Source organism: Salvia splendens, chromosome 8, assembly GCF_004379255.2.
Source record: "Salvia splendens isolate huo1 chromosome 8, SspV2, whole genome shotgun sequence".
NCBI classification, from domain to species: Eukaryota; Viridiplantae; Streptophyta; class Magnoliopsida; order Lamiales; family Lamiaceae; genus Salvia; species Salvia splendens.
Window position 1 is genome coordinate 32,365,802 of NC_056039.1, and position 20,418 is coordinate 32,386,219.

The following is a 20,418-nucleotide window of genomic DNA, read 5'->3' on the forward strand; positions in this document are numbered from 1 at the left end:
TGAAACTTACTATTATGGGTAATTGAGTAAATTATTGGTCTACTATTTATAAAATTATGAATATGAACTATTTTTTTATGTCATATCGAAGCTTTTGATAACATATTTGTGATATTGTTTCTTTTTAATACACATAATGCAATGTAGGCATGTATAAATTATTAGGATACATATTAACACAAATAGACTTAAGTTGTGAATTTGTTTTTATATAGAGTACTATTGTATAATTTGTCGAATTTTGACTACACATAAATTTAACAATGAGAATACTTAAACTTGTGAATTTGTTTTTATATAGACAACTATCGTATTGGATTTTTTACTAAAAAAATTATTGTATGTTGTATTTTATAAGTATAAATTATAAAATAATTTTAAACTTATGTAGGTTTGACTATTTGAAATCAAATCATCTGGTTAGTATGGTTCAACCACCAAACTCGTCTAAGAAATATTTAATCGTGCTCATCCCAAATTTTTTATAACAACTAATGTTTGATTATTAGATATATTGTAAATGAGTTCGGAAGATTAGTGAGTATCGCACGGGTTTGGGGGTTGGAGCATATTTTTAGATGTCATTAATTTAAAATTTAAATAAAATCATATACTCCATTTGTATAGTTTATTTGCAAATAGTGATCTTTTTTTTAAAAAAAATAGTGCTCTTAACTTAGCGCGTATTGTTATGGAATTTGAGATGAGAATGAAGACGACTATTCAACGAGTATTTATACGGTTTATTATTTGAATTTTATTGACACTGATAATCAGTCATTACAACAACTTACATTTACTGACAGTGATACTTATTATAGCATGCAACTTATAAAAGAGAAAATCTAAAAAAAACCACAAATTATATATATGGTCATTAATAAAGATTATGGCAAAATTTGAACTCCATATACGGTAGATGTTATCGTGTTATACTATCAAACTAGGAGTATTTATTTAAAATGCAAAACACATCTAAAGGCACTCATACTTCTATGAAATTTTATATTATCAGGTTCTTGTACCAATGTATTTTATTTCATTATGTCATTTTAAATTTTTATTTCATTAGGTTTTTATAGTAATGTCTTTTATTTTAAGAAGTTCTTTGGTTACATCTTTATCTGATGAACTTAAAAAATTAATTATTTGTTTTTTTGTTAAATAAATTTATTTATATTTCTTGTTAGATCTCTTATTTATTTTGTAATTAACTTAGCTATAATATTAACTCAAGAATCATTAGAAAAATGAAAATTTTAAAAGTTGATAAGTATATAATTATAAGTCATATCAATGAAATTTTCATTTTTATTGATTCTCGAGTTTGCAACTGAATTGATTTTAAAATGAATAGAAGAAGAAAAAAAATCAAATTAAATGAATTAATAAAATATAATTAAATTCTTAAGTCCGTTAAATAAAGAACTAATTAAAATAAAAATAAAAATATAAAATTCTTATAAATTAAAAATGTATTAGTATAAAGACAACAAAGTTGTAAAAACCTAATGTAACAAAATTCATTGATGTAAGGATTTAATAATATAAAAATTAATAAAGATCTAATGAAATAAAATGTATTAAGAACTCAAACCACTAGATGCATGCATTTTAATTACTTTTGAAAAAAATTCAAATTAAATAATTGACTCACTGGACATATTAAATTGCCAATATAGTTCACCCAATGAAATTCTCAATCACTCCAATAAATAAAGTGAGATTTGGCCAGATTTAAAATGCGATCCAGTTTTTATACTTATATGCTTATCACTTATATTAGATTCTGCAGTCAAACTATTTTGCATTCTATCTCACTTCTTTTGAGACTTTTGGGTTACAAAAATAAAAGTCCCAGTTATACAAATAAACTAGAAAATCTTCATATAACTTTTTATTGTGTCAAGAGAATTAGAGCATCCACTACGCGTCTCGCGCGCGGCTCGCGTTCCATCCTGGAGGGACGGTTCCGCCGCGGGACGCGTTGCAACGTTCGTCTCGTACCGAGCCCGTCCCCAGCCCGTCCCGTAGCCCGTAGCCGCGAGACAAGGGATGCGCCGTCCCGACACGCGCCCCCGATGCATGCGTGACGCCCACTCGCTGGCCCGCGAGTCGGCGTCGTCACGGATGACGCAATAATTCGTTTTTTTTTAATTCGAATTTTAATAAAAAATTTTATTTTTCAAACGGTAATGTTACCGTTAATTTTTTATTTTCTTTTTTTAAATTTTTTTTTGATTTATTTACTCTATAAATAATCATATTTCATACTCATTTCACACACAAACACACATCTATTTCTCTCAAATCCTCTCTATAACCACTCCGATTTCATCTTAAATCAACTCAAACAAATGGATCCTTTTGAGCAAATGCGTCAATTAATGGAACAATCACTTGAAGAAGATCGACGCCGACAGGCGGAGGAAGCCGCGCCGCCTCCACTTTATTTTTTTAGGATTCTAATTATGTCCATTTTCTATTTTTTTGAATTTTAATGTTGTTTTAATTTTAATAAAGTGTGTTTGTTTTAATTGAATTGGGTTGAAAAAAAAAGAAATTTAATGAATAGTAATTTAAGGGACGGTTAAGGGACGGAGCGTTGCAGGTTTCGTCCATTAGTTAAGGGATGGAGGAATAAAGTACAGTGGGGCCCTCAAATAGTAGTTTAAGGGACGGTGGAGGAACGGTGGGGGACAGCGTAGTGGATGCTCCTAGTTTCTCTATCTATAATTATAATAAATATGTACTACTCCTACTATATAATTTAATCACCGCAGATGTCCTGAACAAATAAGCTATTTTTTTCTTATATAAATTACATTATTTAATTATTATTATAATTTAATTAACATAATCTAGTTCATATGACCTTTCAACTTCAAGCCAAAATCTCTTAAAGACATTTTCTTTTTAGCTTCATCGCTTACAAAAAAGCCAATCCACAAGATGAAGTATATGAGATTTAAATAGGTTGCATTTTAAAAATAAAATTAATAGTTAAAATAAAATAATATTGACAACTCTTCGACATTGCTGAAATAACATAAAATAAAATAACTTACAAAGAAACGAATAAATTTCCATGTCTTCAGCTTAGACATCAAAATATAACACTAGATAATTAAATATATACACTATATATTTTATGTCCAGAAAAATAAATAAATCCACAAGCAATCACAGCTAATTTCAACTGTTTTTATTACAATTTCCGCGTTATATTGTCTGAAAGGTACAGAGGGTACTATTGGTACGGAGAAACAATACGACAAGATTATAGTATTTAATTTAATCACACAGACCAAGGCCACTTTGGTAAATTTCCCTTAGATTAAAATTTACTGTTGATTATCTTCCAGACACATACATGTGACAATAATGGAGGTCCATGCTCTGGCACAGGGGCGGACGCAGAAATAAACATTAGTAAGGGCTATATTTTCAAAATATAGTTTGAAAATGTTTTTCTAGGTAATTTATGTGATTAATAAGAGCTTTAATATAAATATAGGTATAAAATAGGAATAAATTATAAAAATTTATTAAAAAAATGTTTAAAAAACAATTCATTAAGGGCTAAAGCCCCACCCTTTGTCGACGTGGGTCCGCCCATGCTCTGGCACCAACAGCCACTCATCCCCAAAATTTCAAATCAGATAAAAATTCCCATTTTTAATTTATTAATTTACAAATTTATTAAATTGACACAAAATTAAAAACATATGACTGCTGATAAATGCAAGATCAGTTACAACCTGCAACAAAACTGCCGCCTACACTTTATTTGTGATAAAGTTTGCATATACAGATATGCCTATGCAAGATTCTTGGCTCCCTTTTTTCCTAAATTAAACATAAGCATCAAAATGTCGCCAGACTGTATTTGTGACCTTATTTCCAGCCTACCCACATCTTCCACTTCTTGCAATAGTTTTCAATAAATTCATATTTTCAGCTGAATAAAGCAAATTGTTTCATTTTTGGGAAAAAGATTGAATATTTGTGAAAATCCCCAACACCCATATTCTTGGCATAGATCTGCTCTGCTGCTGTTGGAATCAGCACCCTTTGATGGTCTTTATCTTTGCTTGTGTTTGTTGAAGGTAAGTCTTTTTTTTTTTTTATGTTTCTGTTTGAGAGGGAATTTGGTGATTTTGAAGTCAATATTTTGGTTTGTATTTTGAACTTTATATATGTTTTTTGTTTTTAATCTTGTAGTGATTTGTGGGGGAGAAGAAAGGTGGAAACACGAGAAGAAAAAGGGATTCTTGATTGGTTTGGACTATGAAGGGGTATTTTAGAGGGGGTTTAGGCTTGTTGCTGCATTTGATTTTGTTTATGTTTGCTTTCTCTGTTGAAGCTCAGAAATTGTCTTTTGTAATAAATTGTGGGACAAATTCTAGTGTGAATGTGGATGGAAGGAAATGGACAGGTGATGCTGCTGCAGGAAACAATGTCACCCTTAGTTCTCCTGCTGGGATTGAGGCTTCAAGTAGTGTGTTCAATGGAGATCGAGTCTACGAGCCGTTGTATCGAACGGCCAGGATTTTTAGTGAGGGTTTGAACTATACTTTTCAAGTTCCTAATGAGAATTATTTTCTTAGGCTGCATTTCTATCCATTGGTTGTTGATGGATACAATGTGAATGAGTCTTTCTTTTCTGTTGAGGCCAATGGTTTGAGGTTGGTTTCGGAGTTCAATGTTCCCGGTGAGATTGCAGATAAGAATCAGAATTTGCCTGGATCTGAAGCAGCCAACTCTAGCTATACCTATTTGTTGAAGGAGTATTTCTTGTCTGTGGAGTCGAATGTGGTGGTTGTGAGCTTCGTCCCATCAAAGGGGTCGTTTGGTTTTGTGAGTGCTATTGAGACTGTTGAGGTGGGGGATAGGCTGTTTGATGATTCGGTGAAAAGAGTTGGGGGGAATGGTGGGGGTGGCGCGTTGGACTTGGGGAAACGAGGGCTGGAGACTATGTATAGGTTGAATGTTGGTGGTCCGTCTATTAGGCCCTCCCATGATTCGCTTCTGTGGAGGACTTGGGAGATGGATTCGGGTTATATGATCAATGCGGATGCTGGTACTGTGCCCAACACCAAGGCTAATGTGACGTATGCCAATCCAAACGACACTGTTGTGGCTCCTCTCGCGGTGTATGAGTCTGTAAGGGTGTTGACGAATGCTGGAGTCATGGAGAAGCGATTCAACATGTCGTGGAAGTTGGAGGTGCATCCGGATTTTGAGTATATGGTCCGTCTGCACTTTTGTGAAGTGGTGTTCGACAATGCAAATCAGAGGGTGTTTAGGATATTCATTGACAACAAAACTGCTGCTGACAACTTTGATGTCTACGCGCGAGCTGGAGGGTTGAACAAGCCGTATCATGAGGATTACCTCGACTCTATGTCATCGAGCAGCAGCACCCTTTGGATACAGCTAGGTCCTGATCCCACTACGGGTTCTGCTGGGACCGATGCTATATTGAATGGTTTGGAGGTATTCAAGCTTAGCCGGAGTGGAAATCTCGCCTATGTAGAGACTTATACCAATGTAAATGAGAAAAAAGCTTCAAAAAGTTTGATCCTTTGGATTGGCATTGGAGCAGGCATTGCATCAATCGCCATTCTTGCAGCTACGTGGGTGCTCGTGTTTTGGTTCTGCAAGAAGAAAAGAGAAGAAAACGACACCAAGAAGGGCCCTCCCGGGTGGCGCCCTCTGTTCCTACACGGATTCAGCACCGCAAATGCTAAAGGGTCATCAACGAACTATCAGAACACAAGCGGACAGAATGGGACTATTCGGTCTGGGAGGCGTTTCACGATAGCTGAGATTAGATCAGCAACAAATAACTTTGATGAGAGTCTTGTGATTGGAGTGGGGGGATTCGGGAAGGTGTTCAAAGGTGAGATTGGCGAAGGCGTTCTTGGAGCAATCAAACGAGCCAATCCACAGTCTCAGCAGGGATTGAAAGAGTTTGAGACGGAGATTGAGATGCTGTCGAAGCTACGACACAGGCATCTAGTCTCGTTGATTGGATTCTGTGATGAACAGAATGAGATGATCCTGGTGTATGAGTGTATGGCTAATGGAACTTTCAGGAGCCATCTGTTTGGGAGCGACTTGCCCCCGTTGAGTTGGAGGCAACGTCTAGAGATCTGCATTGGTGCCGCGAGAGGGCTACATTACCTCCATACTGGTTCGGACAGAGGCATCATCCACAGAGACGTGAAGACGACCAACATCTTGTTGGATGAGGATTTTGTCGCGAAAATGGCTGATTTTGGGCTGTCCAAAACTGGCCCTTCGTTGGAGCACACACACGTGAGCACTGCAGTGAAGGGAAGCTTCGGTTATCTGGATCCCGAGTACTTCAGAAGGCAGCAGCTGACTGAGAAATCAGACGTCTACTCATTTGGTGTAGTCCTATTCGAAGCTGTCTGTGCACGAGCCGTGATCAATCCAACGCTGCCTAGGGAGCAGATCAATCTTGCAGAGTGGGCCATGCGTTGGCAACGGGAGAATTTACTCGAGAGAATACTTGATCCAATGCTGAGAGGCGGCTACTCACAGGAATCGCTGATGAAGTTTGGTGAGATCGCTGAGAAATGCCTTGCGGACGAGGGGAAGTCCCGGCCGACCATGGGGGAAGTCCTGTGGCACTTGGAATACGTCTTGCAGCTGCAAGACGCTTGGTTGCACAGCAATGCTGGTGAAGAAGACTCGGCCGCCTCAACAATGCTTGGTCAGAGTATGCACACCACTGATGAGACGGGGCATGGGCCTGTTGTGGAGTCGAATGCAGAATCATCCTCAAAGACCGATGAATCGAGGGATCCGTTGGATCCTATGGTTGTTGGAGCTGATGAATTCTCACAGATGCTAAAACAGGAAGGAAGGTGAAAACTATGATGATTGATTTGTCATATAATCCCATCATAAGGATGAATGCGCATATGCATTCGAGGCTGTGGGGGTTCGTCGTTTAAAATCTGCAACGTGCAAACAGTGGACGAAGGCGAAGGTGGTGGCAACATAGGCAGCCACCATAGTTAGTATGTAGCTCCTTATGAATGGCTGTTTTTCTGAGATTAGTTGCTATGTAGTCTTTTAATGATGCCCAATTCTTTCATTCTTGTTTTGATGTCTGAAACTGTTGAATTTTTACATGATGTTTCGGCTTTTTGTTGTGAGGGAAGGTCAGGCCATCTTCCTATAGTGACTGCAGATAGCAGACACCATTTGTGTGAGTTTGAGTTGTAAGGATTTGTTGCAAAGTTGGATATTTTTATCAGTTATAATCTGAACCTCTTGCCACCATTGTCTCCCAATTTTTTTAATGCTGTCTTGAGTTTTATGCAATCACGAATCCATGCCAAAGGGATTTGTATCAAACAAGAGTACTAGAAAATAACAACATTTAAAAGTACTAGAAATTAACAACATTCTTTGTAGCCTCTCATCTGATGCCACAAAGAATGGGTTGTTTACTTTTATTGGGAAAAAGAATGGGACGTTTACTTTTATTAGGAATTTAGGATTATAGACTGCTCTATAAACAAGTTAGTAGTATATACTAATGATATTGTAAGCTATAAATCTAATCTTTCAATTTTATATAACAATGGATGTTAAAGTTGATTGCAACGTACACCCGCCCGTCATTATGAGTCTCATTTAATGGCGGCACGAGTTTTAAAAAATATTTAGAAAAGTGGGTGAAAAAAAAGTTGGTGGAATGTGAGTAGAATAAGTTAGTAGATTGTGAGATTATATTAATATTTATGATAAAAGTGAACAGAGACTCTTATTTACGAAAGGAGTAGTATTTGTAACAAATGAACAATAAATAAAACTAATAAACGAATAATTAATCATCATTTTTCTCGTTTCCCAAGTACAAAAGAAAGTTTTAAAAAATTAATTGAAAATTTAAAAGTGCACTTATGGTAAGTGTTGGAGTTTGTTGGGCCACTGGTGGGCCCATACCATGCATTCCTGGACCCACCCCCAGATCCAATCCTAGCTTTGAAATTAATCACTTTCTAAAAAAATCGACGGTGGAATTTGCATGACAGCGCAGTGGGACCACTTACATCACTGAATGATGTTCGATTATTACATCTCCAAAAGGCACTCTACCTGAAAAATTCACCTTTCAAATTGTTCTTTTTTCATCATATTTTGGGACATGAAAATGGTCATAAAATTGTACTCGCCCATGCTTAAAAGTTTATCACATTTTTTATTATAAAATTAATATATATACAAATTGTATATATATATATATATATATGAAGGGTACGTTATCCTCCTTATCACCCCAAATATAGAACATAGGACTAATATAATCCCTTGAATCTATTAATCTAATGGCTTTGATTAAAAGTATCGTCGTACATTATTATACCATTTTCGTACATTAAAGGGCAATTTGGATATATTACTGTTACATCATTTATATGGATTAGTACATTAACTAAATGTATATATTAATGTGTTCTTAATGTAATATTAATGCGTTTTAATGTATATGCCCCTTCTACGTAATGTAGATTATAATTTTTTGAATGAGTGACGAAAGTTATATCCATTCCCTAAGGGTTTAACAATCCATGAGGCTAGGGTGTAGTACCGACTCAGTAAAACAACGTTCACTAGGGTAATCTTGTGGATACTATACCCTAGCCCTATGGATAAGTTAACTCTAGGGGGCTGGATCTAACTTCCTCCGGTTAGTGAACGTTATGTTAATATGATGGTACTATACCCTAGCCCCATGGGCTACTAAACCCTTGTTGAATAATGTTAACTCTCGACCCTAAGAGAATTCATACGATGCTATATTATCCTGAGTATATCGTACATTATCATGGGTATATCGTACATTACTTTCCGTCTCATGAACTTGTGAATTTGTGGATGCTATATAGTATAGCTTCAATTCACAAATTCATACGATGCTACATTATCCTGGGTATATCGTACATTACTTTCCGTCTCATGAATTTGTGAATTTGTGGATGCTATATAGTATATCTTCAAATCACAAATTCATACGATGTTACATTATCATGGGTATCGTACATTATCATGGGTATATCGTACATTATCATGGGTATTCGTACATTACTTTCTGTCTCATGAATTTGTGGATGCTATATAGTATAGCTTCAATTCACAATTTTATACGATGCTACATTATCATGGGTATATCGTACATTACTTTCCATCTCATGAATTTGTGAATTTGTGGATGCTATATATTATAGCTTCCATCCACAAATTCATATGATGCTACATTATCATGGGTATATCGTACATTAATGGATGAGACTTGTACATTAAAATACAATTTTCATACATTAACATCATATACTAATAGAACATGATGTACAAAAATAATTACATCATGTAGCGAAATCATGTACAATTGTGCTTTACCATTTTTACCCTTTTTGATTATTTTATTAATTTTTAAATGCCACGTGGCTTCCATATCAACCATCAGATCACAGCTAATCAATGGATGAAATTAGTTTTCCTTTTTAACACTTTTTTACACATTAATCTGAATACATCCCTATGAATACATCCCTATATATAAGATCCTCATTTACTAATTTCTTCAACTCACTTTTATTACATTTTTAAAAATCCGTGTCCCGGTCAAAATGCGACAAAATTTGATAAACGAAGGGAGTAATTGAACAATATAAATTACAAAATATGAAAAATACTATTATTTGACATATACTCCCTCAGTTCCATGTTAATAGAATCATTTTTCTATTTTGGGAAATTCCAAATTAATTGAATCATTTCTATTTCTGGCAAAAAGTAATTATACTTTTTACTTTATTCTCTATTTAACTCTCTTAAGTACTTTATTTTCTCTCACTTTTTCACTATCCATTCAACACACTATTCTTAAACTCCGTGCTAAAAAGAAATATCTTTATTAGCAAGTAACTGAGGGAGTACATTATATTATCAAATTGACATTTATATTAAGAATTGAGTAAAATAAAAGCTCTTATACTTTCTGGTACTAAATGTATATTTCTTTGCTTGATCAGTTATCAAAAGCAATGACATAGTTTGAATTAAAAAACACAAATATACATTCCAAAAAGAAAAAGAAAAGTACAATAATTCAAATAAACATTCAACAAGGACTCTAATACAAACTCTATTGTTTTACAATCCTATTTTAGACTATGGTTCTATAATATCCCAATTTCTCAAATTAGAGCATCTACAACGGTGGACGGACGGCGTCCGTCCGTCCGTGCCAGCGGCACGGAAGAGCTCGTCCGCCGCTGGCACGGCGCTGCTCGATGCATCGAGCACGTCCGTGCCAGCGAGCAGGTGACGTGGCGTCCTGCGATTGGGCAACGACATAGCCGTTGCCTTTGAATTTTTTTAAAAAAATCGGTTTTTAATTAAAAAAACCAATTAAAAATAAAAAAATATTTTTCCACTTTCCAAAAAAAATATATCCGTTTTTTACCGTTTTCTACCACTTTTTATTTTTTATTTCCCCCCCAAAATACACATTTTCATCTATAAATACCATCACTTTCACACCCAGAAATTCACACCACATTCTCTCATTTCCATTCTCATCTACATTCTCTCATTTCCACTCTCATTTACATTATCTAATTTCCATTCTCATCTACATTCTCTCATCTCCATTTCTTCCACACATACAACATAACAATGTCCGGCCAAGGTGATCACCCTCCGGGCTCCCACGGTTTGAACCCCTATTGGTTCGGTTCACAACCGTTTCATAGTCCAGAAACGGAATATTCGGCCCCTCCTCAAACCCAAAGTTCGGGCGTTCCGGGTGGCTACCGGCCATACCCAATCGACGACTAAGATGCCCCCGAAGGGCGATACGGGTGGACACCCGAGCCTAGAGCGAGGTCGACTGCCCCCTCCCAAACTCCGACTCCTCCTACTCGCGGTGTCCGCATACCGTACTCACCGGCAGAGATGGAGCAATTGTTCAAGGCGTATTTGTCAATCTCCGAAGATCCGGAGGTTGGCACGAACCAATCCGGCGATCACTTTTGGTGGCGCATCTGTCACCGGTACAATGAAAACCGGCCGGAGGGAACAATCAAGCGCAATGAGAGTATGGTGCGCAACGCCATCTACCGAGCCAACGAAGAAATTAACAAGTTCCAGGGGTATTACCTCCAGGAAGAGCGGTCGGCGGGGAGCGACTGGAGCGAGGTCGACATCATCAGTTCCGCCATGTCGACCTACCAATCCATGAAGTGCAAGGCGTTCAAGTATCTCAACATTTAGCAGGAGACGCGGTCGCATCCGAAGTATATGGGAGACGTAACATCCTCCTCTAGCGCCTCATCCAAATGGTCAAGGTCGGTATCCCTATCCGACTCCGGCTCCGGCTCCGAAGACGTGGTTAGCCAACTCGCCGGAGCTAACTTGGGTAGCCCCGACGCCAGCCCGAGCGGTTCCCAACGCCGACCGCAAGGAAGGAAGAAGGCAGCGGCCAACCGCCGTCGCGCCGTGACTCCATCCGGCGATGCTCCCGACCCCGCTCTCTTTCCCGTTCCCTATGCGCCACCTCCACCCCCACTCAATATGGCCGATAGGTCAACTATGGCCGATAGGTCAACTATGACCCCCTCGCAACTTCGATCGCACGAGGCTATGATATTGGGCCTCCAAAAACAATTGGGGGTAGTGCCGCCGAATGAGTAGTCTTCCACAGGATATTTTTAGCTTTAATTATGTAATTTTTAATTTTTAGTATTTTAATTATGTAATTTTTATTTTTTAGGATTTTAATTATGTAATTTTTATTTTTTAGGATTTTAATTATGTCTTTTTTATTTTATTTGTAATTTGTAATATTATTTCAGTTTTTTAATGAATTTTAATGTTATGGAAATGTTCTTATTTAAAATGAATTGTGCTCGTCCTTGCGGAAGAGCACACCTGTGGGTGTTGTGCTATTGCCTAAGAGCAGATAGGAATAGTGGCGCCGGGCCCACAACCGTGCTCGTGGGCAAGAGCACGATTGTGGGTGCTCTTAGGCCATCCGCAATTGGGCGGACGATGGCACGCCCGATGGCGCGCATCGCCCGCGCCCGCCATCGTCTGCCCTATTGCGGGTGCGTGACATAGGCCGCGGAGGATCGTCGCGCCCTATACTAAGGGCGCGGAGTATAGCGCGGACGATGCCCATCGTCCGCCCCATTGCGGCCTACGCGGACGATGGCCGCGGACGATAGGCCATCGTCCGCGCCATCGTCCGGCCCACTGTGGGCTACACGGACGATCGACGCGGACGATGGCACGCGGTTTCGTTTTTTTATAAATAGAGTTCATTTGTAATTTCATTTCACGATTTTACTTTCGAAACTTATTACATTTACATAATTACTACGAAATGGATTCAAGTCTCAATAGTCCTATGTTTAGCGGAGAGGCGCGTTGGCCAGGTACAGAACCCGGTGAATATCGTTCGTTCGACGCCGACACCTAGTACGATCCCGATTTCAGTACGGAATCGTACGGGTTTTCTGACATGGAGCCGTCTCCAAACCGACCAAGCGCTCCCTCCCGCCGTGACGCCTCAGCGGCCGATCCCGAACTCGCCGCGACCGCTTCCGCCCCAGCCAAAAAGAAGCGGAACGGGCAGCGGGGGCAGAAATTGCTGCCGCCTCCCGGAAATTGCGATGAGTATACCCCCGGCCGTACGAACTACACCGACGACGAAACCCTTATTTTGGCCCGGTGTTGGGTAGATATATCGGAAGACCCGATTTTCGCGAACAACCAGAGGCAGGACGCGTACTGGGAGCGCATCGCCGGCCTCTACAATGAGGCCAAGCCGCCGACCGCGTACATGCGCAAACGTGAGCAACTCCGCAAGCACTGGGATCAAGTGAAGAAGCAAGTGAACTTGTACGCGGCGGAGTTCGAGAAGTTCACGCGGGCACAGGGGAGTGGCGAGAGCTTGAGCGACGTGCGCGCTAAAGCGCTGTTGTCGTACCGGTCGATCTACGACGACTTCAAGCACGAGGCCATCTGGGCGCTCTTGAGGGACAAGCAGAAGTTCCAAGGTGGAATTCTGCACACTGGTGCGCCGAAGAGGACGAAGACCACCGAAGCTGGTGATTACACGAGCAGCGGCAGCGGCAATCACCCGGTTGACCTCAACCGGACGTACGTGAATGAAGGGAGTTCTGGTACACCGGTGTCCTCCCGGCCTCCGCCCGGCGTCAACGCTGCGAAGGCCAAGGGGAAGGCAGCCGCGACCTCATCCTCGACCGCTGCAAACCCATCTTCGTTCCCGTAAACGCTCCCGACCCAGACGGCCACCGCGTTTGAGTCGTTGGCAACATCGTCGATGGCGATGACGTTATTGCAGACGCACAAGGCCCTCAAGAAGTGTACCGACCCCGATGAAGCCGAATATCTCCGGGCATTAATCGATGAGCTGCGTCGGAAGTTGGGAATTGCACCGACTTAGTTGTTTTTTTTGTAAGTTGAATGGTGTAACTTTTTTTTATTAATGCGTCGCCATTTATTATTTAGACGTTTTTTATTTACTCGTTACTTGTTATTTGAAAACATTTAAATTAATTAAACAAAACAATAAAATGATGATGTGGCGCGTCTTAGGGCGCCCCACTATAGATGGAGAGGTAGTAGGATAAAACTGATGACGTGGCGCGCCTCAGTGCTGATGCAACCCTAGTCAAAGCTTAAATTTGGTGGGACCCAATGTTGTTCTATTACTGCAACACCACTTTCGAATTCCGGTGCTCTGCTCCTCCATGAGCTCAAAGCAGCGCACAGTTTCCATGGAAATTAAATGGACCCCAATCAATTTTAAAAACTAGATTTGATGAATCTCATTGACGTCCACCACGCTAAGATTCCTCAAATACACTTTTCGCGGGCATAATTACGCATTTAATCCCACTTTATTTCCCGCTACTATTTCCCTTTTTTCCCCTTCTGACTCTCTTCTGCTGCTTTTGTTTTTTTTACTGTTTCTTTTATCTGCTACCAGAGATTCTTGATTAAAGAATAACCACTTAATTAAAGCTTATAGCCTGAATTTATTAGGGTGTTTTAATACAATTAAATACTGGCTAGACTAAAAAAGTAGAATAATGAAAGTGAAATAAAAGTTGGGCTAAGAATTTCCCATAATTCTAACGATGGAACAAAACATAATTAATGTGTTGCGCGCTTCCCCACTTGTGAGCTGCGTTGGTTGAAGGATTTAAAAGTTTAAAAAAGGGATGTGAATAACCAATTAAGAAGAGTGTATGGAGAGAGAGAAAGTGAGTGGGAGTGCGTTGTTTTCTTGTGTAAATTGCATAAAACTCCCATCTTTTTCCTTCTCTCGTTTATAGGGTTTCAAAAGGCAAAAGCTTTTTTGATGTTTCGTGTCCATAGTATTTTGTTATGAGATAATTTGAACACCCTTTTTGGTTTGTTAAAGCTACATCGACAATAGAAAGTGAGAAATTGTTGTCTTTCTTAGTACATTGTTGTATTTTGAGCTATCAATTTTTTTGGTCGGAAGGAGGAGCTTGAATCTTGAAAAGGAAAATTACCAACTCCTCTATGGTGACAGAACGGTGAACTTTCCTTTGTTTAGATCTCCATTTTGTGCTGTCTTTTTCCTTCGAAAGGTGTTGTGGTCTGAAAATGTGGTGTGAAGCTCTGGCATTGTGTTTGTTGCAGTAAAAAAGAACACATTTTTAGTGGAATTCAGTTGGGGGTATTTTGTTTGGTGCATAACACAGTACATTTCCTTAGATTTCAAATCTTGTGGTACATTTGTGGATAACAAGATAGTTTTGCTTGGGTTTAGAATGAGGATATTTAGGCTTCTTGTTGTGAGTCTTTGTTGTTTCTCCTGCTTGGGACAGCTCCCATCTCAAGACATCTTGGCATTGCTCGAGTTCAAGAAAGGAATCAAACATGATCCAACTGGTTTTGTAGTGAACTCATGGAATGATGAGTCAATTGATTTCAATGGCTGCCCTTCTTCTTGGAATGGAATCATGTGTAATGGTGGTAATGTTGCTGCTGTTGTTCTTGATAATTTAGGCTTATCTGCTGATGTGGATTTGAGTGTGTTCTCTAATCTAACAATGCTAGTGAAGCTGTCAATTGCAAACAATTCAATCTCTGGCAAGTTAGAAAAAAGCCTAGGCACCTTCAAGAGCCTCGAGTATCTCGATGTTTCGAATAATTTGTTATCCTCTTCGTTGCCATCTGAGATTGGTAACCTTGCTAGTCTAAAGAATCTGTCACTGGCTGGAAATAACTTCTCTGGTGCGATTCCGGACTCAATATCCGGTCTTGCCTCGATTAGGTCTCTGGACATGAGCCGGAATTCCCTCTCTGGGCCCTTGCCTTCATCTTTGACGAGGTTGGGAGGTTTGGTGTATCTCAATTTGTCGTTGAACAGCTTCACAAAGGGCGTCCCGAAGGGTTTGGAGCTGATGACTGAGCTTGATGTGCTCGACTTACATGGAAACATGCTCGATGGCAAGGTGGATCCTTTGTTCCTGCTGCTCACTACAGCTAGTCATGTTGATCTTAGTGGGAATTTGCTAGTTAATGTTGCAGAGGATCAGAAGAAGTTTCTAGGAGGAGTTTCTCCATCTCTAAAGCATTTGAATCTCAGCCACAACCAGATTGTGGGATCGCTCGTTGGTGGTGGCGAAGCGCAAGCTTTTGGGAGCTTGAAGGTCTTGGATTTGAGCTACAATCAGCTGTTTGGGGAATTGCCTGGCTTCAATTTCGTTTATGATCTCGAAGTCTTGAGACTTGGCAACAACAAGTTCACTGGCCCTGTACCGAACAACCTTCTGAAAGGAGACTCTTTGGTCCTAACTGAGCTGGACCTAAGTGGGAATAACCTTACAGGTATATTGTCTACTCATAACTTGTCTTTTTTACTTTTAGAAACTGTGAATTTGATCTTATTTTCATAATTTTGTGTATGAATTTCTAGTGTTGATTGTTGTTAGGAATGCCATTGAATTATGATGTGATGTTTAGTGTTTGATTCTCTTGTTTTAGTAACTATTTATGCTCTTATTAACTTGTGATGGGATGCAAAAGCTATTGCTAACACCTTGTTTTACTTGACAGGGCCTATAAGTATGATTACTTCGACGACGTTGCACACTCTTAACCTGTCGTCTAATCAGCTCTCCGGTGAGCTTCCTCTGCTGACGGGAAGCTGTGCTGTGATCGACGTGTCAAGAAACAACTTTCAAGGAAATTTGACTAGGTTGGTTAAATGGGGGAATGTCGAGTTCCTTGATCTAAGCCAGAACCAATTGACAGGGCCTATTCCAGAGGCGACGGCTCAGTTTCTGCGTCTGAATCACCTCAACCTCTCCCACAATTCCCTGAATGGTTCTCTTCCTAGAGCCATCTCGTTGTTTCCGAAGCTCACCACTCTCGATCTCAGCTTCAATGGATTAGACGGACCTCTTTTAGCTTCTCTTTTAACGTCGGAGACTCTCAAGGAACTTCATCTGCAGAGCAATGCCTTCTCTGGGAGTATTGAGTTCTTGCCTCTCACTAACATTACAAATCTTCTTGTGATTGATCTTGCTGACAATGAGCTTAGCGGTGAGTTTCCTGATGGATTCGGTTCGTTCACTGGACTTCAAACGCTCAATGTCAGTAGAAACAATTTCTCGGGGTCTCTACCTAGTTCGTTTGGTAATCTCACAAACTTAAACTCGCTGGACATATCCGGGAATCATTTCACCGGGCATCTGCCAGAGAATTTGGCTGATAGTCTCCAAAGCTTCAATGCTTCGTATAATAATCTCTCTGGTGTTGTCCCTGATAATCTGAGGAGGTTCCCTACGTCTTCGTTCTACCCTGGCAACTCCGACTTGCAATTCCCTAATCCTCCTCCGGGATCAAGGCAAGGCCAAGCTGGAAACTCGAGTAATAATCATATGAGAACTATTGTTATCGTGGCAATAGTAGTTTCGTGTGTGGCTGCTTTGATCATTCTGATCCTACTCGTCGTTTTTATCTGTCACAAGCGGAAATCCAAGAGGCCGTTGCCTGTTGTCACCACCAAAGACGCCAGCCGCCCTTCAACTTATCCATCTAGCATCGGTGGCAGGGACCGTGCTAGTGGCTTGACTGTTTCAGCCGAGGATCTAGTGAGGTCGAGAAAAGGGTTGTCATCGGAGATAATTGACCCTGAAGAGAAACTGGCTGCAGTAACCGGTTTCTCCCCATCGAAGACAGGCCACTTCTCGTGGTCGCCTGAATCTGGCGATTCATATACTATAGATAGCCTCTCGAGATTAGATGTCAAATCTCCCGACCGGCTGGCAGGCGAGCTGTATTTTCTAGACGACACTATCTCGTTCACTGCTGAGGAGCTGTCACGAGCCCCAGCCGAAGTCCTTGGACGGAGCAGCCACGGGACGTCGTACAGAGCGACTCTGGAGAACGGGCTGTTCTTGACCGTGAAGTGGCTGAGGGAAGGAGTTGCTAAGCAGAGGAAAGAATTTGCTAAAGAAGCAAAGAAGTTTTCCAACATCAGACATCCAAATGTGGTAGGGCTCAGAGGCTACTACTGGGGGCCTACACAACATGAGAAGCTCATACTGTCCGACTACATATCGCCCGGTGGCCTCGCGAGCTTTCTATACGGTAATTCCTAGCCTCAATTTTAAGACAATTACGTTTTTCGTTTGCTACTTTGCTTACAATGTTGTCTTGGTTGATGTAGATGGCTTGATTTTCCTTTGCATGATTTGTCACATCTATAATTCTTAGTCAAAATAATCACATTTTAAGTATAGATTCTTGGGCATTTGCTTGCTGTTTATGTACAATGGAAAGTAGTTATGTTGTGTTTGTGGTTCCGACTGTGCTACGTTTTCAACGAATCTACTATTTGCAGATCGACCGGGGAGGAAGGGGCCGCCCTTAACGTGGGCACAGAGGCTCAAGATCGCAGTAGACGTTGCACGTGGCCTAAACTATCTCCATTTCGACCGAGCTGTGCCTCACGGAAACCTCAAAGCAGCAAATGTACTACTCGAAGGGCCCGACCTCAACGCCAGAGTGGCCGACTACTGCCTGCACCGTCTCATGACCCAATCGGGCACCATCGAACAGATCCTCGACGCTGGTGTTCTAGGCTACCGCGCGCCAGAGCTGATCGCGTCCAAGAAGCCCCTCCCGTCGTTCAAATCAGATGTCTATGCATTCGGAGTCATAATGCTGGAACTCCTAACCGGGAAATGTGCTGGCGATGTCGTCTCGGGTGCAGATGGAGGAGTCGGGCTGTCGGATTGGGTGCGGTTTAAGGTGGCGGAAGGGCGAGGAGCAGAGTGCTTCGATGCAGCGTTGGTGGCGGAGATGAGCGTCCCTGCAGCTGATAAAGGGATGAAGGAGGTGCTCGGGATCGCCCTCCGGTGCATCCGATCGGTGTCGGAGAGGCCGGGGATCAAGAATGTGTATGAAGATCTATCGTCCATTTAGGTTTGGTTAGATTTTGTCTTAGTGAAGAAGATCAAGATATGAAGTGGGGATGAAATATCTCATTTTCACCTCCCTTTTTTTTGCTTTTGAGTAGTCGAAGTATAAAGTTTGTTATTTTTGTTTTGTTTTTTTTTCTTTTTTCTTTTTTGCAACAATCTATAATCTATAACTATATAAAGTGGTAGTTGTGGAGATATTAACAGAAATGCCACTTAAAGCAGTTTGGGCAGGAAAATAAGAGTCCATTAGAGCATTAGCAATGGGGCGCCCTAAGACGTGCCCTATGGCGTGTCACGTCAGCAGTTTTATCCTCCTACCTCCCCACCTGCAGTGGGGCGCCCTAAAGCGCGCCCTAAGGTGCGCCCTATGGCGCGCCACATCATCATTTTATTGTTTTGTTTAATTAATTAAATTGTTTTCAAATAACAAGTAACGAGTAAATAAAAAACGGTCTAAATAACAAACGGCGAAGTTTTAATAAAAAAAAGTTACATCATTGAACTAATAAAAAAAAAAAAAACTAAGTCGGACCAATTCCCAACTTCCGGCGCAGCTCATCGAGTAACGCCCGGAGATATTCGGCTTCGTCGGGGTCGGTACACTTCTTGAGGGCCCTGTGCGTCTGCAACATCGTCCTTGCCATCGACGTTGTTGCTAACGACTCAAACGCGGTGGCCGTCTGCGTCGGGAGCTCTATCGGGACCGGAGCTTGGGTTGCAGCAGTCGACGATGAGGTCGCGGTCGCCTTCCCCTTGGCCTTCGCAGCCTTGACGCCGGAAGGACACCGGTGTGCCGGAACTCCCTTCATCCACGTACGTCCGGTTGAGGTCAACCGGGTGACTGCCGCTGCCGCTGCTCGTGTAGTCACCAACTTCGCTGACCTTCGTCCTCTTCGTCGCACCAGTGTGCAGAATTCTACCTTGGAACTTCTGCTTCTCCCTCAAGAGCGCCCAGATGGCCTCGTGCTTGAAATCGCCGAACATCGACCGGTACGACAACATCGCTTTAGTGCGCACGTCACTCGTGCTCTCGCCGTTCACTTGTGACCGCGTGAACTTCTCGAACTCCGCCGCGTACAAGTTCACTTGCTTCTTGACTTGATCTCAGTGCTTGCGGAGTTGCTCACGCTTGCGCTTGTACGCGGTCGGCGGCTTGACCGAATATTAGAGGTCCGCGATGCGTTCCCAGTACGCGATCTGTCGCTGGTTGTTTGCGAATATCGGATCTTCCGATATATCTACCCAACACCGGGCCAATGTGAGAGTTTCGTCGTCGTTGTAGTTCGTACGGCCGGGGGCGTACTCATCGCAATCACCGGGAGGCGGCAACTTCTGCGCCCGCTGCCGGTTCCGCTTCTTTCTGGCTGGGGCGGAAGCGGTCGCGGCGGGGTCGGGATCGGCCGCTGCGGTTGGGCGGTGCGGAGACGGCTCCATGTCAGACAACCTATACGATTCCGTACTGAAATCGGGATCGTAATTGGTGTTGGTGTCGAACGAACGATAATCGCCAGGTTCTGTACCCGGCCAATGCGCCCCTGCGCTAAACGTAGGACTATTGGGGCTTGAATCAATTTCGTAGTAATTATGTAAATGTAAGTTTCGAAAATGAAATCGCGTGAAATGAAATGTTACAAATGAACGGTATTTATAAAAAAACGAAACCGCGTGCCATCGTCCGCGACCTCCACAATGGGGCGGACGATGGCGTGGACGATGGCCATCGTCCGCGGTCGATCGTCCGCGACCTCCACAATGGGGCGGACGATGGCGTGGACGATGGCCATCGTCCGCGCTATCCTCCGCGACCGAAGTATAGGGCGCGACTATCGTCCGTGCCCTATGGCGCGCACCCGCAATGGGTGCGGACGATGGA

General features: G+C 41.5%; 2 protein-coding genes across 2 annotated transcripts; both read left to right on the forward strand.

The window, feature by feature from the left end:
• Positions 1-3,755: 3,755 nt before the first annotated feature.
• LOC121745411 (probable receptor-like protein kinase At1g30570) lies at positions 3,756-7,303 on the forward strand. Its single transcript, XM_042139303.1, has 2 exons — positions 3,756-4,109; positions 4,225-7,303. The coding sequence occupies exon 2, from the start codon at positions 4,291-4,293 to the stop codon at positions 6,901-6,903; it is 2,613 nt and encodes an 870-aa protein (XP_041995237.1). The 5' UTR covers positions 3,756-4,109; positions 4,225-4,290; the 3' UTR covers positions 6,904-7,303.
• A 6,775-nt stretch (positions 7,304-14,078) lies between these two features.
• On the forward strand, positions 14,079-18,660 carry LOC121743153 (LRR receptor-like serine/threonine-protein kinase GHR1). Its single transcript, XM_042136371.1, has 3 exons — positions 14,079-15,942; positions 16,171-17,709; positions 17,963-18,660. Exons 1-3 carry the CDS (start codon positions 14,880-14,882, stop codon positions 18,544-18,546), a joined length of 3,186 nt encoding a protein of 1,061 aa, XP_041992305.1. The 5' UTR covers positions 14,079-14,879; the 3' UTR covers positions 18,547-18,660.
• Positions 18,661-20,418: the final 1,758 nt, after the last annotated feature.